The sequence below is a fragment of the Plecotus auritus genome (genome assembly GCF_963455305.1).
Source record: "Plecotus auritus genome assembly, chromosome: 7".
NCBI lineage: Eukaryota > Metazoa > Chordata > Mammalia > Chiroptera > Vespertilionidae > Plecotus > Plecotus auritus.
Window position 1 is genome coordinate 92,157,016 of NC_137774.1, and position 14,712 is coordinate 92,171,727.

At 50.1% G+C, this 14,712-nt stretch overlaps 1 protein-coding gene across 1 annotated transcript; it reads right to left on the reverse strand.

The window, feature by feature from the left end:
* Window positions 1-5,371: 5,371 nt before the first annotated feature.
* Window positions 5,372-13,568, reverse strand: SSC4D (scavenger receptor cysteine rich family member with 4 domains; the record flags this gene model as incomplete). The annotated part of the gene is given in 11 exon segments (XM_080677457.1): window positions 5,372-5,829; window positions 6,462-6,539; window positions 7,271-7,582; window positions 7,698-7,772; window positions 8,323-8,335; window positions 8,337-8,443; window positions 9,541-9,855; window positions 10,635-10,712; window positions 11,400-11,705; window positions 11,951-11,986; window positions 13,418-13,568. Coding segments are annotated over 11 exon segments (1,788 nt in total). The 3' UTR covers window positions 5,372-5,512.
* Between the last annotated feature and the right edge of the window lie 1,144 nt (window positions 13,569-14,712).

The window sequence follows — 14,712 nt, forward strand, 5'->3', positions numbered from 1 at the left end:
AGTTCCTCAAAATGTTATGCCGAAACCGGTTTGGCTCAGTGGATGGAGCGTCGGCCTGCGGACTGAGGGGTCCCGGGTTCGATTCCGGTCAAGGGCATGTACCTTGGTTGCGGGCACATCCCCAGTGGGAGGTGTGCAGGAGGCAGGTGATCGATGTTTCTCTCTCATCGATGTTTCTAGCTCTCTATCCCTCTCCCTTCCTCTCTGTAAAAAATCAATAAAATATATTTTAAAAAAAATGTTAAACATAGAATTACCATATAACTCAGCAATTCCACTCTTAGGTGGTATATATCCAAGAGAATTGAAAACAGGTTCTTAAACAGATATGTGTACAGGAATATCCATAGCACTATCATTCATAGTAGCTAAAAGGTGAAAACAGCCCGTGTCCATCAACAGATGACAGGATTCACACAATTTGGGAAGTCCATACAAAGGAATATTATTTTACCATTAAAAATAATGAAGCACTTGTACATGCTACAATCCAGATGAACCTTGAAAACATTATGCTAAGTAAGAAAAGCCAGACATGCCCTAGCTGGTTTGGCTCAATGGACAGAGCGTCAGCCTGCAGACTGAAGGGTCTCAGGTTCGATTCCGGCCAAGGGCACATGCCTGGGTTGCGGGCTTGATTCCCAGTAGGGGGCGTGCAGGAGGCAGCCAATCAATGATTCTCTCTCATCATTGATGTTTCTATCTCCCTTCCTCTCAGAAATAAAAAAAGTATATATTTTAAAAAGAAAGAAAAACTCAGTGAAAATCATCTGGGAGTGTGTGTGTGTGTGTGTACAAGGGCTTTTTAAAAACAGGATATTTTATTTTATTTATTTTTTTAAATATATTTTTATTGATTTCAGAGGAGAAGGGAGAGGGAGGGAGAGAGAGAAACATTACTGATCAGAGAGAATCATTGATCAGCTGCTTCCTGCATGCCCCCCAAACTGGGGATGGAGTTGAAAACCTGGGCATGTGCCTTGACCAGGAACAGAACCACCACCTCCTGGTTCATAGGTCGATGCTCAGCCAGGCCAGGGTATCTAATTTTAAATTTTCAGTTGCTTGTTGGGCCTTTGCTACAAATCATCAGCCAGGTGTGCTACCTGCATGGCATGGAATTGGGGGAACTTTTGGAGTGAAAGCTTAGTCAGTGACCAGGAAAAAGGAGAGCTACAGAGGAGTCAAAAGCAGGTGGGAGATTCAGAAATCAGCAAAACTCAGAGATTCAGAGATCAGCAGAATCTAAGCTCCTTAAGAATTCCTGAGGTTTTTGGTAGGGATGTTGGCAATCCTACTTTAATAGGAGATACCTGGCTGGGTCCTTTTAATTAAATCTTAAGAGGCAAGGTGCTCTCAGCAAGTTGAATGAGATAGGAGATATTCAAGAGGCTGACATCTGGGGCACCTATATCACTCATTTTCCAATGGAGTCTCTTCACCCTTAGATAAAACTCCTCCCATGGCCTAGAAAGCCCTGAGTAGTCTGGTCCTTCCCAGCTTTTCTGACTCATCTCAGCATGACCTTCTTTGCTCCAATCACAATGCCCTTCTCATTGGTCCTTTTGAAGGTCAGGCTAAATCCTCAGCCCTCCATCCCTACCCCCCAAGGACCTGGAATGGTCAAAAGTTTATGGCCAGCTCCCTTTCACTACTGAGGCCGGGTTCAAACCTCACCTCCTCAGAGGTTTTCCCTGACCACCCATTTCCTACCACAATACTTGGCTTTATGTTTTTTATAGCACTAATCAATAGGTCAAATTCTCTTGGCTATTGATTTTTTTAATGGCTTATCCATCTTCTCTTGAAGGTAATCTCTGTGCCATGCAAACTAGAACCTGATCTACATCTTTTCTTGCTCTGCAGCCCTAGAGCCCAGCATGGCACTTGGCCTAGCACACAGGTGCTCCAGAAATATTTGCTCATGTTCTACATTCACTGAGCAAATATTTGAGCACCTACTGTGTGTGAGATCCTGTGTACCAAGCTGGGCACAACAGACCCAGACTCAGCCCTCCAGGGTCCCCTGGGCTAGTGGGGGGTACAGCCAAGTTAGCAGTCTGCTGAGATACAGGGGATGAGTGCTGTCACTGGAGAGGTACAAGGTGCAGTGTGGACTCCTAATCCAGATGGGGGAGGAGAGTTGTATCAATGAAGGCCTCTGGAGAAAATGAAAGCCAAGATATGAGGCTAAATAAGAGTTGACTGAGGGGAAGGAGGAGAGAAGGTGATGCCTATTCCAGGCAGAGAGAACAGAATGTGCAGAGGCTTGGTGGGAAGAGAGCCCAGACATTGAGCCCAAGAGAAATTGAAAGTAGTTCAACCTGGCTAGATCCTGGCAGCAAGTGGTAAGGGATGATGCTGAAAACACAGGCAGAGTCAGACTGTGCAGGACCTTATAACCTGAGCTAAGGAGTTGAGGACGAGCACTGGGGAGCCATAAAAGGGGTTTGTGTGAGCAGGGGAGTGGCACCATCAGATTTGTAAACATTAGACAGTTTATTGTGTTATGGGGAGTGGGTTGGAAGACAGGAAGACAGTGAAGAAACCATGGTAAGAAATGTGGAGATGGAGAGAAGTACACAGGTTCCAGCAGGATTTGGTAGCTAGAATCAAGAGGGTTTAATTAGGCTTTTTTTGGGGGGTGGGGTAAGGGGAGTTGTTGGGATAATACTCAGATTTCTAGCTTAAACTAGTGGTTGGTAATGCTACTTACTAAACAGGGAAACCCAGATATAGGTGTAGGTGGCAAAATTCTTAGTGGGACAGGTTGAGTTTCAGGAGATTACAGGGTATTCAAGTCATCATTGGATTATTCTAGGAGTTTCTCAAGGACAAAAGCCTGTCTTATTTATCTGTATGGCCCCAATCCCACGATGCCCTCACACATAGAACACTAAATTTGCTGAATAAACAGTGAACAGAACTAGCCTTAATAACTGGCTGGAAAACAGGTTTCAGGTAAACCCACAGGAAAGTCTCAGTCAGGATGGGCTATGTTAGGCTGCTCTAATAAACAACCCCCAATCTCAGTAGTTTGGAGCAGCAAAGGTTTATTTCTCACTCACTCTCTATGTCCATCTTGAGTCAATGAAGACTTTGCTCTGGTTGGGTTGGCTCTCACTCAGAGCCACACAGGTTGATGGAGCCTCCACCTCCTGGAACATCACTGATCACCTTGAAGCAAGGGAACTTGACAATTGTGTTCGGGTCCTTGAAGGTTTCTGCTTGTGGGGAACTTCCACTCACATTTCATTGGCCAAAGCATGTCATAGGGCCACACCTCACTTCAAGAGGGCAGGGAAGTGCAAAGCTACCACGTACCAGGAAGGTGAAGAACTGGACATGTTGGTGACCAGTATTAATGTGCATCAAGCATCTTAGGTTGTAGTCCTGTACAAATTTGGATAAGTCATTTCTCCTCTCTGAGCATCAGTTTTCCCTGTCTGTAAAACGGGACAATAATAATTCCCTCACAGGGCTGCTATGAGGGTCAAATAAGAGATCATCAATGAAAACACTTTGTTTAGATGGGAAAGGGGACTTAAGGGGTAGGAAGCTGTGATATTTCTGGGACAACAGAGAGGCACACTCAAATGTGGGTATGCTGGAGTGGCTATGACTACAGTCTAAGCAGATTCTGAGTATGCTGAGTTCAGATCTGGGGGCTGTGAGGTGGATAGAGCATCCCTGTCCAACTCCCTGAATTCTTAAGCATTTTCATTCCTCCATCCCTCATCTCTCCAATGACACAGTGGGTCTCAGAGAATTCCCTAACAAATGGAGACAAGGCCATTACTGCCAAGAGTTTGGAGCTCATGTCTGCCTCCATCCGTGGCTGAGAGCCAGGACCCAGATTTAGAGCCTGTGGGAGGCAAAATAATGGTCCCTCCAAGATGTTCACATCCTAATCCCCAGAGCTCCTGAATATGTCACTATACTTGGCTAAAGGGATTATGCAGATGTGATTAAATTAAGGGCCTTGAGATGGGGAGATTATCCTGGATTATCCAGGTGGGTCTAACATAATCATAAGAAGCTTTAGACTGGAAGAGGGAAGCAGAAGAGTCAGAAGAAGAGAGTGTGATGGTAAAGCAGCAGTCAGAGTGATGTAATTGCTGGCTGGAAGGAGCACATGAGCAAGCATGGAATGCAGGCAGCCTGTAGAAGCTGGAAAAGGTAAGGAAGCAGATTCTCCCCTAGAGCTTCCAGAAAGAACACCACTCTGCAGACACCTTGAACTTAATCCATTTCAGACTAGTGACCTCAAGAACTGTAAGATAATCAATTTGTATTGTTTTTAGCCACTAAGTTTGTGGTCATTTGGTACAGCAGCTGTAGGAAACTAATGCAGAGACTGCTGGCTGGACCTGTAGGGCAGAGGTTTGACGACAGACAGCTGCTACTGGCAAGACCCTGGGGCTGAGAGAGGCTCCGGCAGGATCTGCCACTTCTCTAAGCCCCTTGGACTGCAGGTGAGGTGCCCCAAAAGAAGCCTCTGCAAAAGCCCCAATGCTGCTTTGCTCTACCTTATCTGCCTTTCTGCTTCCTCTCAATTTTTTCTGTTCTAATGACTCCACCACCTTGCTATGTGACCTTGAGTAGACCCTTCCTTTTGCAGAACCTAGTTTTCTCTATATGTAAATTCGAAACAGGGATGGACCAGGAGTCTCTCTAGGGGCCTTCCAGGCCTGATACTGAGTCAGCATTTCCAGGATGTGATAGGTCTGCAGAGAGCTCTTTGATGATGCTCTTGAACCATCCTCCATCCCAAGCCTCCAAAAAATCTTTATCAGTCTTTCCTGCTGCCACAAACAATACACTTGTGTCCAAACACTGACCTCAGTTAAAAGACAGGGGGAACAATGCTTTATTGACTTGGCACCTATGAATGGATGGCTACAGGCCCCCACAGTTCTTTGCTATTGCAAAGTGGAGGCTCTGTGGTGGGGGCAGCATAAATCACAGATGCTGGTTCTAGCTGCAGGGTGGGGCCACTGTCCCTGCTTTGGCCCCTCCAGTCCCCTTATCCAGTCAAGCACCATCTGAGTCTGGGCCCTCATGGAAAAAGCCAGGGCAACGACCCAGGTTCTTCTACAGTCCCAGGAAGGCTAAGGTAAGAGCTGCAGGTTTTTCCTGTCTTCCCTCTTCTTGGGATCCCAAGATGGGTCAGGGAAAGGGAGAGACCCCATTTTCTCCTGAATCACCTTGGAGTGAGTTCCAGGAAGGTAGATTTAGGGGTGCTGTACCTGGAGCCCTACCAAAGAGAGAGTTAGAAGTCATTCCCTTTCCCCAATTTTCTGTTTTGGCTGAGCAGAAAGTGGGAGCTCTCGTTGAATTGGGTCCACAACAGTTGATGGGATAAAGCCAGGCTGTACCACACCATTTGGGCAGGCTCTCTCCCAGGCAAGGGGAGGGAAGGGCTGAGTGAACTGCAGTTGTCACAGGAGGAAGGCTTCCTGGAGGAAGAGGGGCAGGCCATAGTAGGTTCTTAGAAGAGGTGGTCTGCAGGTCACAATAGCTGGCACAGAACACTGGCATCCTCGCTGTGGTCACAGTTGTGGGCATCCCAGCGGATATGAGAGCAGAGCAGAAGGGTGCTTTCGTCTCCACGGCACTTGACATTGTCTAGGAGGATAGGGCCTCGGCCTGGGCCAAAGTGGGCTTCTCCAGGGGCTGCCAGAGCTTGACCACAGCCCAGCTGGTGGCACAGGACACCGGCTGCCCTCAGGTCCCAAGCATCATCACAAACAGTGCCCCACCGCTGTCCTAAGAAGAGCTCTACACGCCCCTCGCATCGATGGGCTCCATTGGCCAGACGTAGGTGCCCTGTAAGGGGACAAGGCCGGGAGCTGGAAGGTGCTGGCCCATGCCACGCCACTCCCAAGCAAGGCCAGGGAAGGGGTAGAGGAGGCAAAGGGTGTTGGTATGAGACACAGCACTGCCCTGGGAGCCACTGGACAAGGGCAGACAAATGAGATTAAAATAGGATGGACCAGTCAATACTCAGCTTCCAGATGGAAGAACATGTACAAGCCTTTGTGGGGTGTTCTGGGCATGTTGGGTTCCATGTCTGCTCTCTCCTTAGTCCACGGTTCATAATCCCAGTACCTCAACTACAGGGCTACTCTCTGGAGACTGTGATTGTGTCCCCTGAAGTCATTGTCTCCTGAAGTTATCATTGCCTTACTTTCCCCCTGGACTCCCCAGGCTAAAGAGCAACTTCTTTCATTTCCCTTCTCAGGAAAGGAGCCCTATCCCCTCATTTTAAGCTACAGATTCCTCTAACTTAAAATCCATTTCCCTCTATTAATGAGACTTGAGACTAGCACAAAAGGGCAAAGGTTCCAGGACATGGTAAAATCTGCTGAGCTACCTAACCCCAGGCTGTGACCTCTTCTGATCCTGGTCCTTACTATCCTGATGCCTCTACTTCCCTCTTAGGGGTTGTGGGCACCTACCGTCCCTGGGCCGAGGCGTGGGAACTCGGGTGGTCTCAGAACCATCCTGCTGGACTTGCAGTCCTAGCTCCTCTGGGCCTGGCTCAACAAAGACAAAGAAAAAGAGGTGGCTGTCACATTGGGGAACATGTTCCTTGAGGACAGGTCACCTCCTAACCTGGCAAGGGAAGTCTGACCTAGTGACAACGAACTTTACTGGACCCTGAAGAAGGCCCCCCCACCCCCCGGATCAGAAATGGTGATTGTACTTTTTTCACCCTGGCGCCCAAAGCAGAATCCTTTGTAGCCTACCCTTTGTGGCCAAGGCTACTAGGCCCGGGGTTACCAAACTAGGGCGAATATATCAATTCCCAAACCAAGCAATGAACAGCATTTTAAAATGTGTAAGACTGCAAACACCCCTATCTTACTGATTCCTTCCAAAGGTCAGGCACTTGCTTCCAAAAGCTGATTAACTCTCGGTTTATTAGAGCTTTGGGGGGTCTTTGACTCAGCAGAGCAATAACACCCCAGCCCCGCCCTTGACAGACTTTCTGAATTCATCCCCGGTCTTGGTCTCTCACCGCCACCCCCTCACTGCGGCAGAACGCGCGCCCTCCCCAGGCCCGGCCCCACACTCGCACTGCAGAAGGCTCCCTTCCGGCGCTGCCAGTGCCGCGCAGTGGCGGTGCGTCCACGGGCGGGCTCCGCCTCTCTGCGGATTGCGCGTCCTCTCCGGCTCCGCCCGCGGGCACTGCCGCAGAGAGCCGTCATGCGCGGCCCCGCCCAGGGTTGAGCTGCCTGCGTGCGCGATCCCGCGGCGGGCTCACCTGAGCAGAGCGCTCCCGCATCCTCGTGGTGGCCGCAGTTGTGCTGACCCCAACCCAGGTGGAAGCAGTCGCTCAGGCGGACCTCCGTGCCGGCACAGCCCACGTTGTCCAGCAGAACGGGGCCGCGGCCGAAGCCGAAGTGACCAAGGCCGGTGGCGCCCAGGGCAGGCCCGCATCCTGCCTCACGGCAGGCCACGCGCGCATCCGCGAAATCCCAATCATCGTCGCACACGGTGCCCCAGCCCCCGGCGTACATAACTTCCACGCGGCCGCGGCACGGTCCCGGGCCGCCCACCAGCCGCAGCCGCCCGCCTGCAGGGCGCACAGGCCCGGGGCCAGAGGGACTGGGCTGGAGCCACCAGCTCCCAGGCAGGGCCCCAGCCTCATCTTTTCCCACCCGCCGCGGAATCCCCGCTCTGCCACTTACTTTTCTTCCCCGAGACCCAGGAGGCTGTGGTGAACAATGCTGTCTCCCTGGAAGGCAGGGCACCAACTCTTGTAGCTGCGGAGACAGGGCACCTAGATAGAGCATTTGAAAGGGACAAAGAGGCCTTCTGGCCTACAGTAGGGCATGAGAGCTCCTGCTGAAGTCCCCCAACTGTACCACATCTGCACCCCACACTCAACCTCAACTCTAGAGTCACCATCTAGATTGGTGTGGTGGGGTCCTCTGGAAACTGGATTGGAATGAACCAAATCCTATTTCCAGGCATTATCCTCATTTCAATCCCAATGATAGTTTCAACCCTAATTTTAAATGTACTTCTATCCTTCATTCAACCTTTATCTCAAACCTCTCACAAGGCCTCTTAATTCCCACCCTCACCAGCAACCAAAATTTTACTTAAGAGCTTTGAAGAAATCACTTATTACTTCTTCCCACCTCACTGAACTTTTCAGAGGTCTGGATTCCATCATTGCTCTCTATCTGTTACCCTGTTCTCTCACCTATCTCTACCATCTGGTCAAAAGCTCTGGCCTTCTAGTCAGGCCCCCTTCCTATGAATCTCAACAGCCTTCTCAATTCCCAGCCCTACTCACCTTCTCCCTACCATTATAGCCTGGAGGCTAGCAAGCTCAAACTGGGCTCCTTACCCTCTGGCTCTGTGTGCCAGGCCCAGTCCTCTCTTGTGGCTGAGGGTGGCAGTGCTGTGAGAGTCGGGGGCCCTAGAACTAGAGCAGGAAAGAAGGGAGCAGAGTTAGAGGCTGAGGTTCTAGTTCCTGGTCAGCCTTTGGCTGTCAGGAGGATAGAAGGATTTCTCTGAAGAAGACCACAGATTGTACTTCTAGAGCTGAGGGCTTAGCCCCAATTGGGGTCCAAGGAGGTCTGCCCCACTTTGACAATGGTCGTAATTCACTTCTGTTGTACAGGCGTACACATCACAGTTTACATAGGACTTTCACAGACATGCTTTCATTTCTTTCCGATGTTCTCAGAAACCCAATGTGTGTCCAAAATGGAGAGAGAGAGAAGGTCTTGACCACAGGGGGAGGGCCATGCACAGTCCTGAGGGACTTGAAGAACAAGACTCGTTATCCCCATCCTACAGATAAAATAGGACTAGAAAGGGCAAAGGTCATGCTTGAGACCATGCAGCAAAGTTAGCTGTGACTTTGCCAAGGCTCACTGTGTGACCATGGGTGTGGCTCTGCCTCACTGGGCCTCAGCTTACCCATCTGTAAACTGGAAATTATGGCCCCTGGTTTGCTGTAAGGCATGGGCAAGCATTTATATCTTATAGAATGGAATCCATTTGTGAAGTGCCATTATTGGCCCTATTATTTTTGTATTTGCTCAAAAAACTTCTTAAAATGGAGAGGGGCCAGGTGGGGCATTTTAAGAGCATCAGGATTAAAGAGGGTTGTGCTAGGTAATTCTAGGGACATACTTGGGCTGCAATGTAGTATTTCTGGGGCAATTATAGAGTTCTATTATTTTGAAGTGTTCCATGAAAAGTACTTAGGATATGCTCGAAAATTCCTGGGGCATTCTTGGGGGTACTGCTAGATAGTTCTAGAGTATTGGCAGAACAATACTCCAGTATTACACAGCTGTGGAGCTCACCACAAAGAGTACTGACGTTTCCTGGGGCACTTCTAGAGCAGCACTGAGATATTAACAGTAATTTCGGGGCCTTTCTGAATTACTCTGGGAAACATCAAGGTAGCCACCAACCCCCCCTCGCCACCCAAGCCCCACTTAGGCTCCTCCGGTATCTGGACGCGGCCTGGTCCCGCCCACCGACCATGGTGCGCCACGGAGCCCCCACCTGCGCAGAGCGCTCCAGCATCCTCGTGGTGGCCGCAGTTGTGCACGCCCCAGCCCAGGCTCAGGCAGGCTGCCAGGCGGGGCTCGCCGCCTTCACAGTTCACGTTGTCCAGCAGGATGTGTCCGGTGCCATAGCCGAAGAAGGCGTTAGTGGTGGCGGCCAGGGCTTCCCCGCAGCCCAGCTGGCGGCAGACCACAGTGGCGTCTGGCAGCCCCCAGTCATCGTCGCACACAGTGCCCCACAGGCCTCCGTACAGGATCTCCACTCGGCCCTGACAGGGGCCTGCGCCACCCACCAGGCGCACACTGCCCTCACCTGGTGAGGGTGGGGGCAGAAGAGAGGGCAAGGAGCAAATCCCACAGGACTCTGCCTCCCCTCACCTCCTAGCCCCGTGCACTTCTACAATGCCCTAGGCCCACCCCATACCCCCAGCGCATGGTGTCTGGGAAGCTAAAGCCCTGGAGGAGCTACTCATTCACCCTCAAGGCACTGTCTCCTCACAGTCCAGATTGGGAGTGGTTTATGGGGTCAGAGGACAGACTGGCTTTGACTGTGTCACTCCCTGCCTAAAAGCAACCCTCCCTGCCTTTGTCCATGCTCTCCTGAGCGTCTAGTTGTGCTGCTTCCTCATTTAAGACTGCATTGAAAGCCTTCTCACCTTCCTAGGTGTAGCACCAACAACTCCTCCAGGAAGCCCTGCCTGATCTCTGATGGATTGGACGCTCTTCCTCTTCTGGACTTCCTTGCCGTTTATCTGTTGTGCCTCTTTTAGATTGCTTTTCATTTTCTTGTTCTACATCATTAACAGCATTTCTGTGCATATCTGACTCTCCTATTAGATTAAGCTCTGGCGCTCACCTCTCACTTTCTCCAGCCGTGTGCTGACTATTTTTAATCATTCTATAGGAATGAATCCTCTTTCCCTATCCAGAAGGTGAGTAGCCTGAGGGGGTAAAGGAGGCAGGATGGGGAGGAGGAATGACCAAACTCAACCATCAGTAATCCTTCTCTTCTCACTTAGGGTTGATATCAGAGACTGTTCTCTGGGTCCCTCTCCTAAGACCCAGGTGGCCCCCCACATTGCCTTTACTTACCTTTCCCATTCTGGGTAGTTGTAGGGGGTGCCCTACTGGTTAACACTTTCTTTGTTGGGGGTTGGGTGAGCAGGAATTCTGGAAAGGAAGGGAGGATGACAGATGGATCTTTCTGTTCTCCATCCTCACACCCACAGGTATATAAGTAGCAGGGCGTGGACCCCTAAGGTGCCTGCTCCTCAGGGCCTTTGGTCACACAAAGGATGAAAGCCAGGGATCTGAGAAGTGAAAGGGCCCCCTGGGTCCAGAAAGCAGTAGCTCTAGAGGAGTTCTTTTAGTTCTTAAAGCAGCATCACATCATCTGAGAACTTTTAGAAAGGTAAATTCTCAGGCTCAGTAGAAACTGGGATGGGGCCACAATCTGAGCCTTCCAGGAGATTTTCTTGAAAATTAAAACCACTGCTCTCAAGATCAAAGCCTCTCAGAGGTTTCTGCTGCAACTCTATGCCAAGTGGACCTGTGGCCAGTGTTGACCCCAATCATCTGATTTTAAAAATGGGAAGGGGACTTTGCTGGAATAGCCAGAGTCCTATATGGAAGGAGCAATGTTGAGTTTTGACCAAAGTCACACACTGAGCTAGAAGCACCACTGGGGTCCAGGGCTCTTGGCCAGCCTGGAGCTCTTCCCCAACACCATGCAATGCAGCCACTGGCTTGGTCTTCTACATGGAACAATGTTACCGCTGGGAAATCCCTTCATTTATCTAGCCTTCAGCCCGGCTACCTGACACAGTCTGCCCTCCTAGGTCACAGGACTCTGCTCACCATCACACAGGACAGCCACATCCTCGTAGTGAAAGCAGTTGTGGACTCCCCAGCCTCGGCTGCCACACTCACTCAGAGCAGCTTCCTGCCCACGGCAGTCCACGTTGTCCAGCAGGATGGGGCCTCGGCCCTGCCCAAAGGCAAGGGGCCTCGGCACAGGGAGCGCCTGGCCGCAGCCCAACTGACGACATACCACATTGGCGTCCACCACGTCCCAGTCATCGTCACAAACGCTGCCCCAGGAGCCACCATGCAGGACCTCCAGACGCCCCCGGCAGCGGCTCGGACCCCCCACCAACCTCAGTTCTGTGGAGAGGGTTGAACTGGCACCTGGGGGATCCCTGGGTCCAACCTACGGGATGCCCATCTTGCCATGAAGTTATGGGAGCCTCAGGAACAGTCCCTTCTAGATCTCATTTCTCCCTTCCTATATAATGGGGGGACTGGTGCAATCCCTTTGGGGCATCTAAAACAATAGAGGTCTTCTGTCTGAGCATCTGAGTACCTGGGGTCAGAGTGGGGAGGGGGGTGGGAGGAGCAGGGGCACCTACCTGGAAAAGGCAGTGGGGTGGGCTGTAGGGCACTGGCTGAAACAGAGTGAGGAGAGCATTGGCCCCCCCTCTTCCATCATGCCTCTCTTCTTCACTACTCCTACTTTCCCAAAGTCTCACCTCTTTCCCTGACTGTCCCAGTTGGCCTCCTTGCTTCACCCCTCTCCCGTTGGTCATGGACCCCCCCAGAGAGAGCTGCCTAAGACAGATCTGTTTATCCTCACTCCACTGCTAATTTTCTCAAAGACTCCTCATTTCTTATAGGAGTCCCAGCCCCTGCGCTTTCTCTACAAAGCCTTCTCGTATCTTCTGACCAGCCTCACCTTACTTCTTAATATTCCATCAGTCTTGTCTCCAGGACTTGAACCATGCAGTCTCCTCTGGTCAATCCTGCTCATTATGGCCCTAGGGAGCCTTCAAGACCCAGCTCAGAACCCCCTCCTCCAGAAAGCCTTCCTGGAGCCCTCAGCTAAAAGTGCTCTCTATTCCTTCTGAATCACTGGGCACCACATACACTCCCCTTTCTGGGCCTTCTGCCTGGTGATGTGCCCATGACTGTCTCATCTTGGTGTCCCCCAGAGCCTTCTGCCCAGAGCCTGTTACTCAGCAGATGCTCAGTAGCTCTGCTTTAACTGTGTAAACTGGTTTTGGGGTTCATTATGGTTTCCCCCCAAAGCTTTACCTAGATGAGTCCTTCTGTTTCAGTTCTCATGAATGTACATTCCAAGCACTGTGCTCACTGCTTTATGTGGCCTGGCCCAGTTAATCATTAGGACAACTTATAAAGTAGGTAGGATTTTGCAGATGGGGAAACTTCAGGTTTAGTGAGGTTAAGCAACTTGCTCAAGGCCACATAGCAAAAGGTAGAACTGGGATTCCAATCGAAATCGCCACCCTTGCCTTTACCTTAAAATTCTGAGTACGTGGCCTGAGAGGCAGGGAGGAAACAGGGAAACTGGCCTACCAAGGGAAATTGAAAACTCCATAATAGTCCACTTGCTCACAAGCTATTACTGTGTTTAGACACTTTCACATACATCACTTCAGAGAATCCTTATAACAATGCTCTGAGACATGTACTAAGGTACCCATTTTACAGAAAGAAGAAACTGAGACTTGGTTTCTTCATTTTTTAAGTTAGAATAGTCCCTAAGTCATTTGATTCCATTTATTCTATCAGCTGCCTTTCCAACAGCCATTAGTAAGCCCACCCCCTTTCCCTCCTTTCCTATTTCCAATGTCCCTTAACTGCCCATACTCTGTGCATATTGATCCCTCACCTCCAGCATTGAGCCCTCTGCTTCTGCAAGTCAGACCCTTAGATCTAATCAACCCTGAACAAATGTCGGAGATGGAAGGAATGTTGGAAACCGCATCATTTACAGACCACCTCCCACCATAATTTTACAGATGGGAAAACTGAGAGTCAGAAAGAGAAGTGGTTGGGGTTAGGGGGACAGCACTCACCCAGTGGCAAGAGGAGGAGGAAGGATAGGGCTGGGGGGATAGGTGCAGGTACTGTACTCCTGTCTCCAGGGCTCCACCCCCTGCTCTGATCTGGTTGGGGACCAATTCGAATTTCTGCTTCCTTGTGTGTCCAGCCAGTCGATAGTTCCATCATGGAGCTGGTGAAGAAGTCACAGCAGGAACATCTGGAATTAAAAATTCCAAGTCACTTCTTCCAGCTGGAAGGGCCCAGTGAGAGCTTCAGGGGGAAGTGATATTTCCACATGGGTTTGGCATTCTGAGTGGAGGCAGCAGGAGCAACAGCTGGGAGATGAGAAGGAAGGGAGCACAGATGGAAGGTAAGGAGGAGTTAGGTCTGGCTGGAGCAGAGAGTGTGTGAAAATGAATGGTGGGAGATGAAGTTGGAAGGTTGCCTGGGTCCAAACCCAGAAAGGCCACTCAAAGCTGTGCCCAGGACTGAGTTTATCCTCCAGGGCAGTGCATCCCAAAGGGTGGTGTTGGTGCTTCTGGTGGCAACCCACATAAATTAGGGGGAGATAAATGAATATTTATGGTTTTATTTTCATTGCTTATTTTTTTTAACAATGCCTACTATTTATGGCAAAGGATCATGGTTTTCCATTTATTGGAACAATATCAAGTTTCTCTTTAAAGTTAATTTAAATCAGAAGAAATGAGTCAATTAAAAAAATCAAGGAAATATAGTTCCTGTGACTCACAAATATGCAAAAAAAAAATGGTGAAGGGTTAAGAGAATAAATGCCATTTGGGATGCTGTCTTTTTGGGATGCTCAGCCCTTGAGGATTTTTTGTTGTTAAATTTTGGATATTGGTATACAAATAAAAAAGTACTTAAGTCATAAGCGTAGAACTTGGTGAACATTTACATCATGTAACCAGCATCCCAGAAAGATCCCCATGCCTGCTTTCTTCACATAAAAACAGGGGTAGGGTGCTGGCTTAGAGGATAGTTCTGTTTTCAATATATTGAGAGTGCAGGTACATGGGTGCCCCTCCCAGCACACACACCCCTCCCCCATCTCTCCCTGGCTGTGCCTCGGCCCTGGCATACAAAGAGTCTGGTTGGGGAGAGGATGAAAAACTATCTGGATGTGGGCACGGGATTTTCAATACCCCATTCATGGGGCCTAGGACAGCCCCCAGTGGAATAATCAGCTTTTGTCCTCCCTTTGCCTAGCCTGGAGACAGCTGGGAAATGGGAGTTGAGAGCTGTGAGTAGGGGGAGCCACAACCCAATCTTTGCTGAGGAGATCCATAGTGATTGGGGTCTGCCC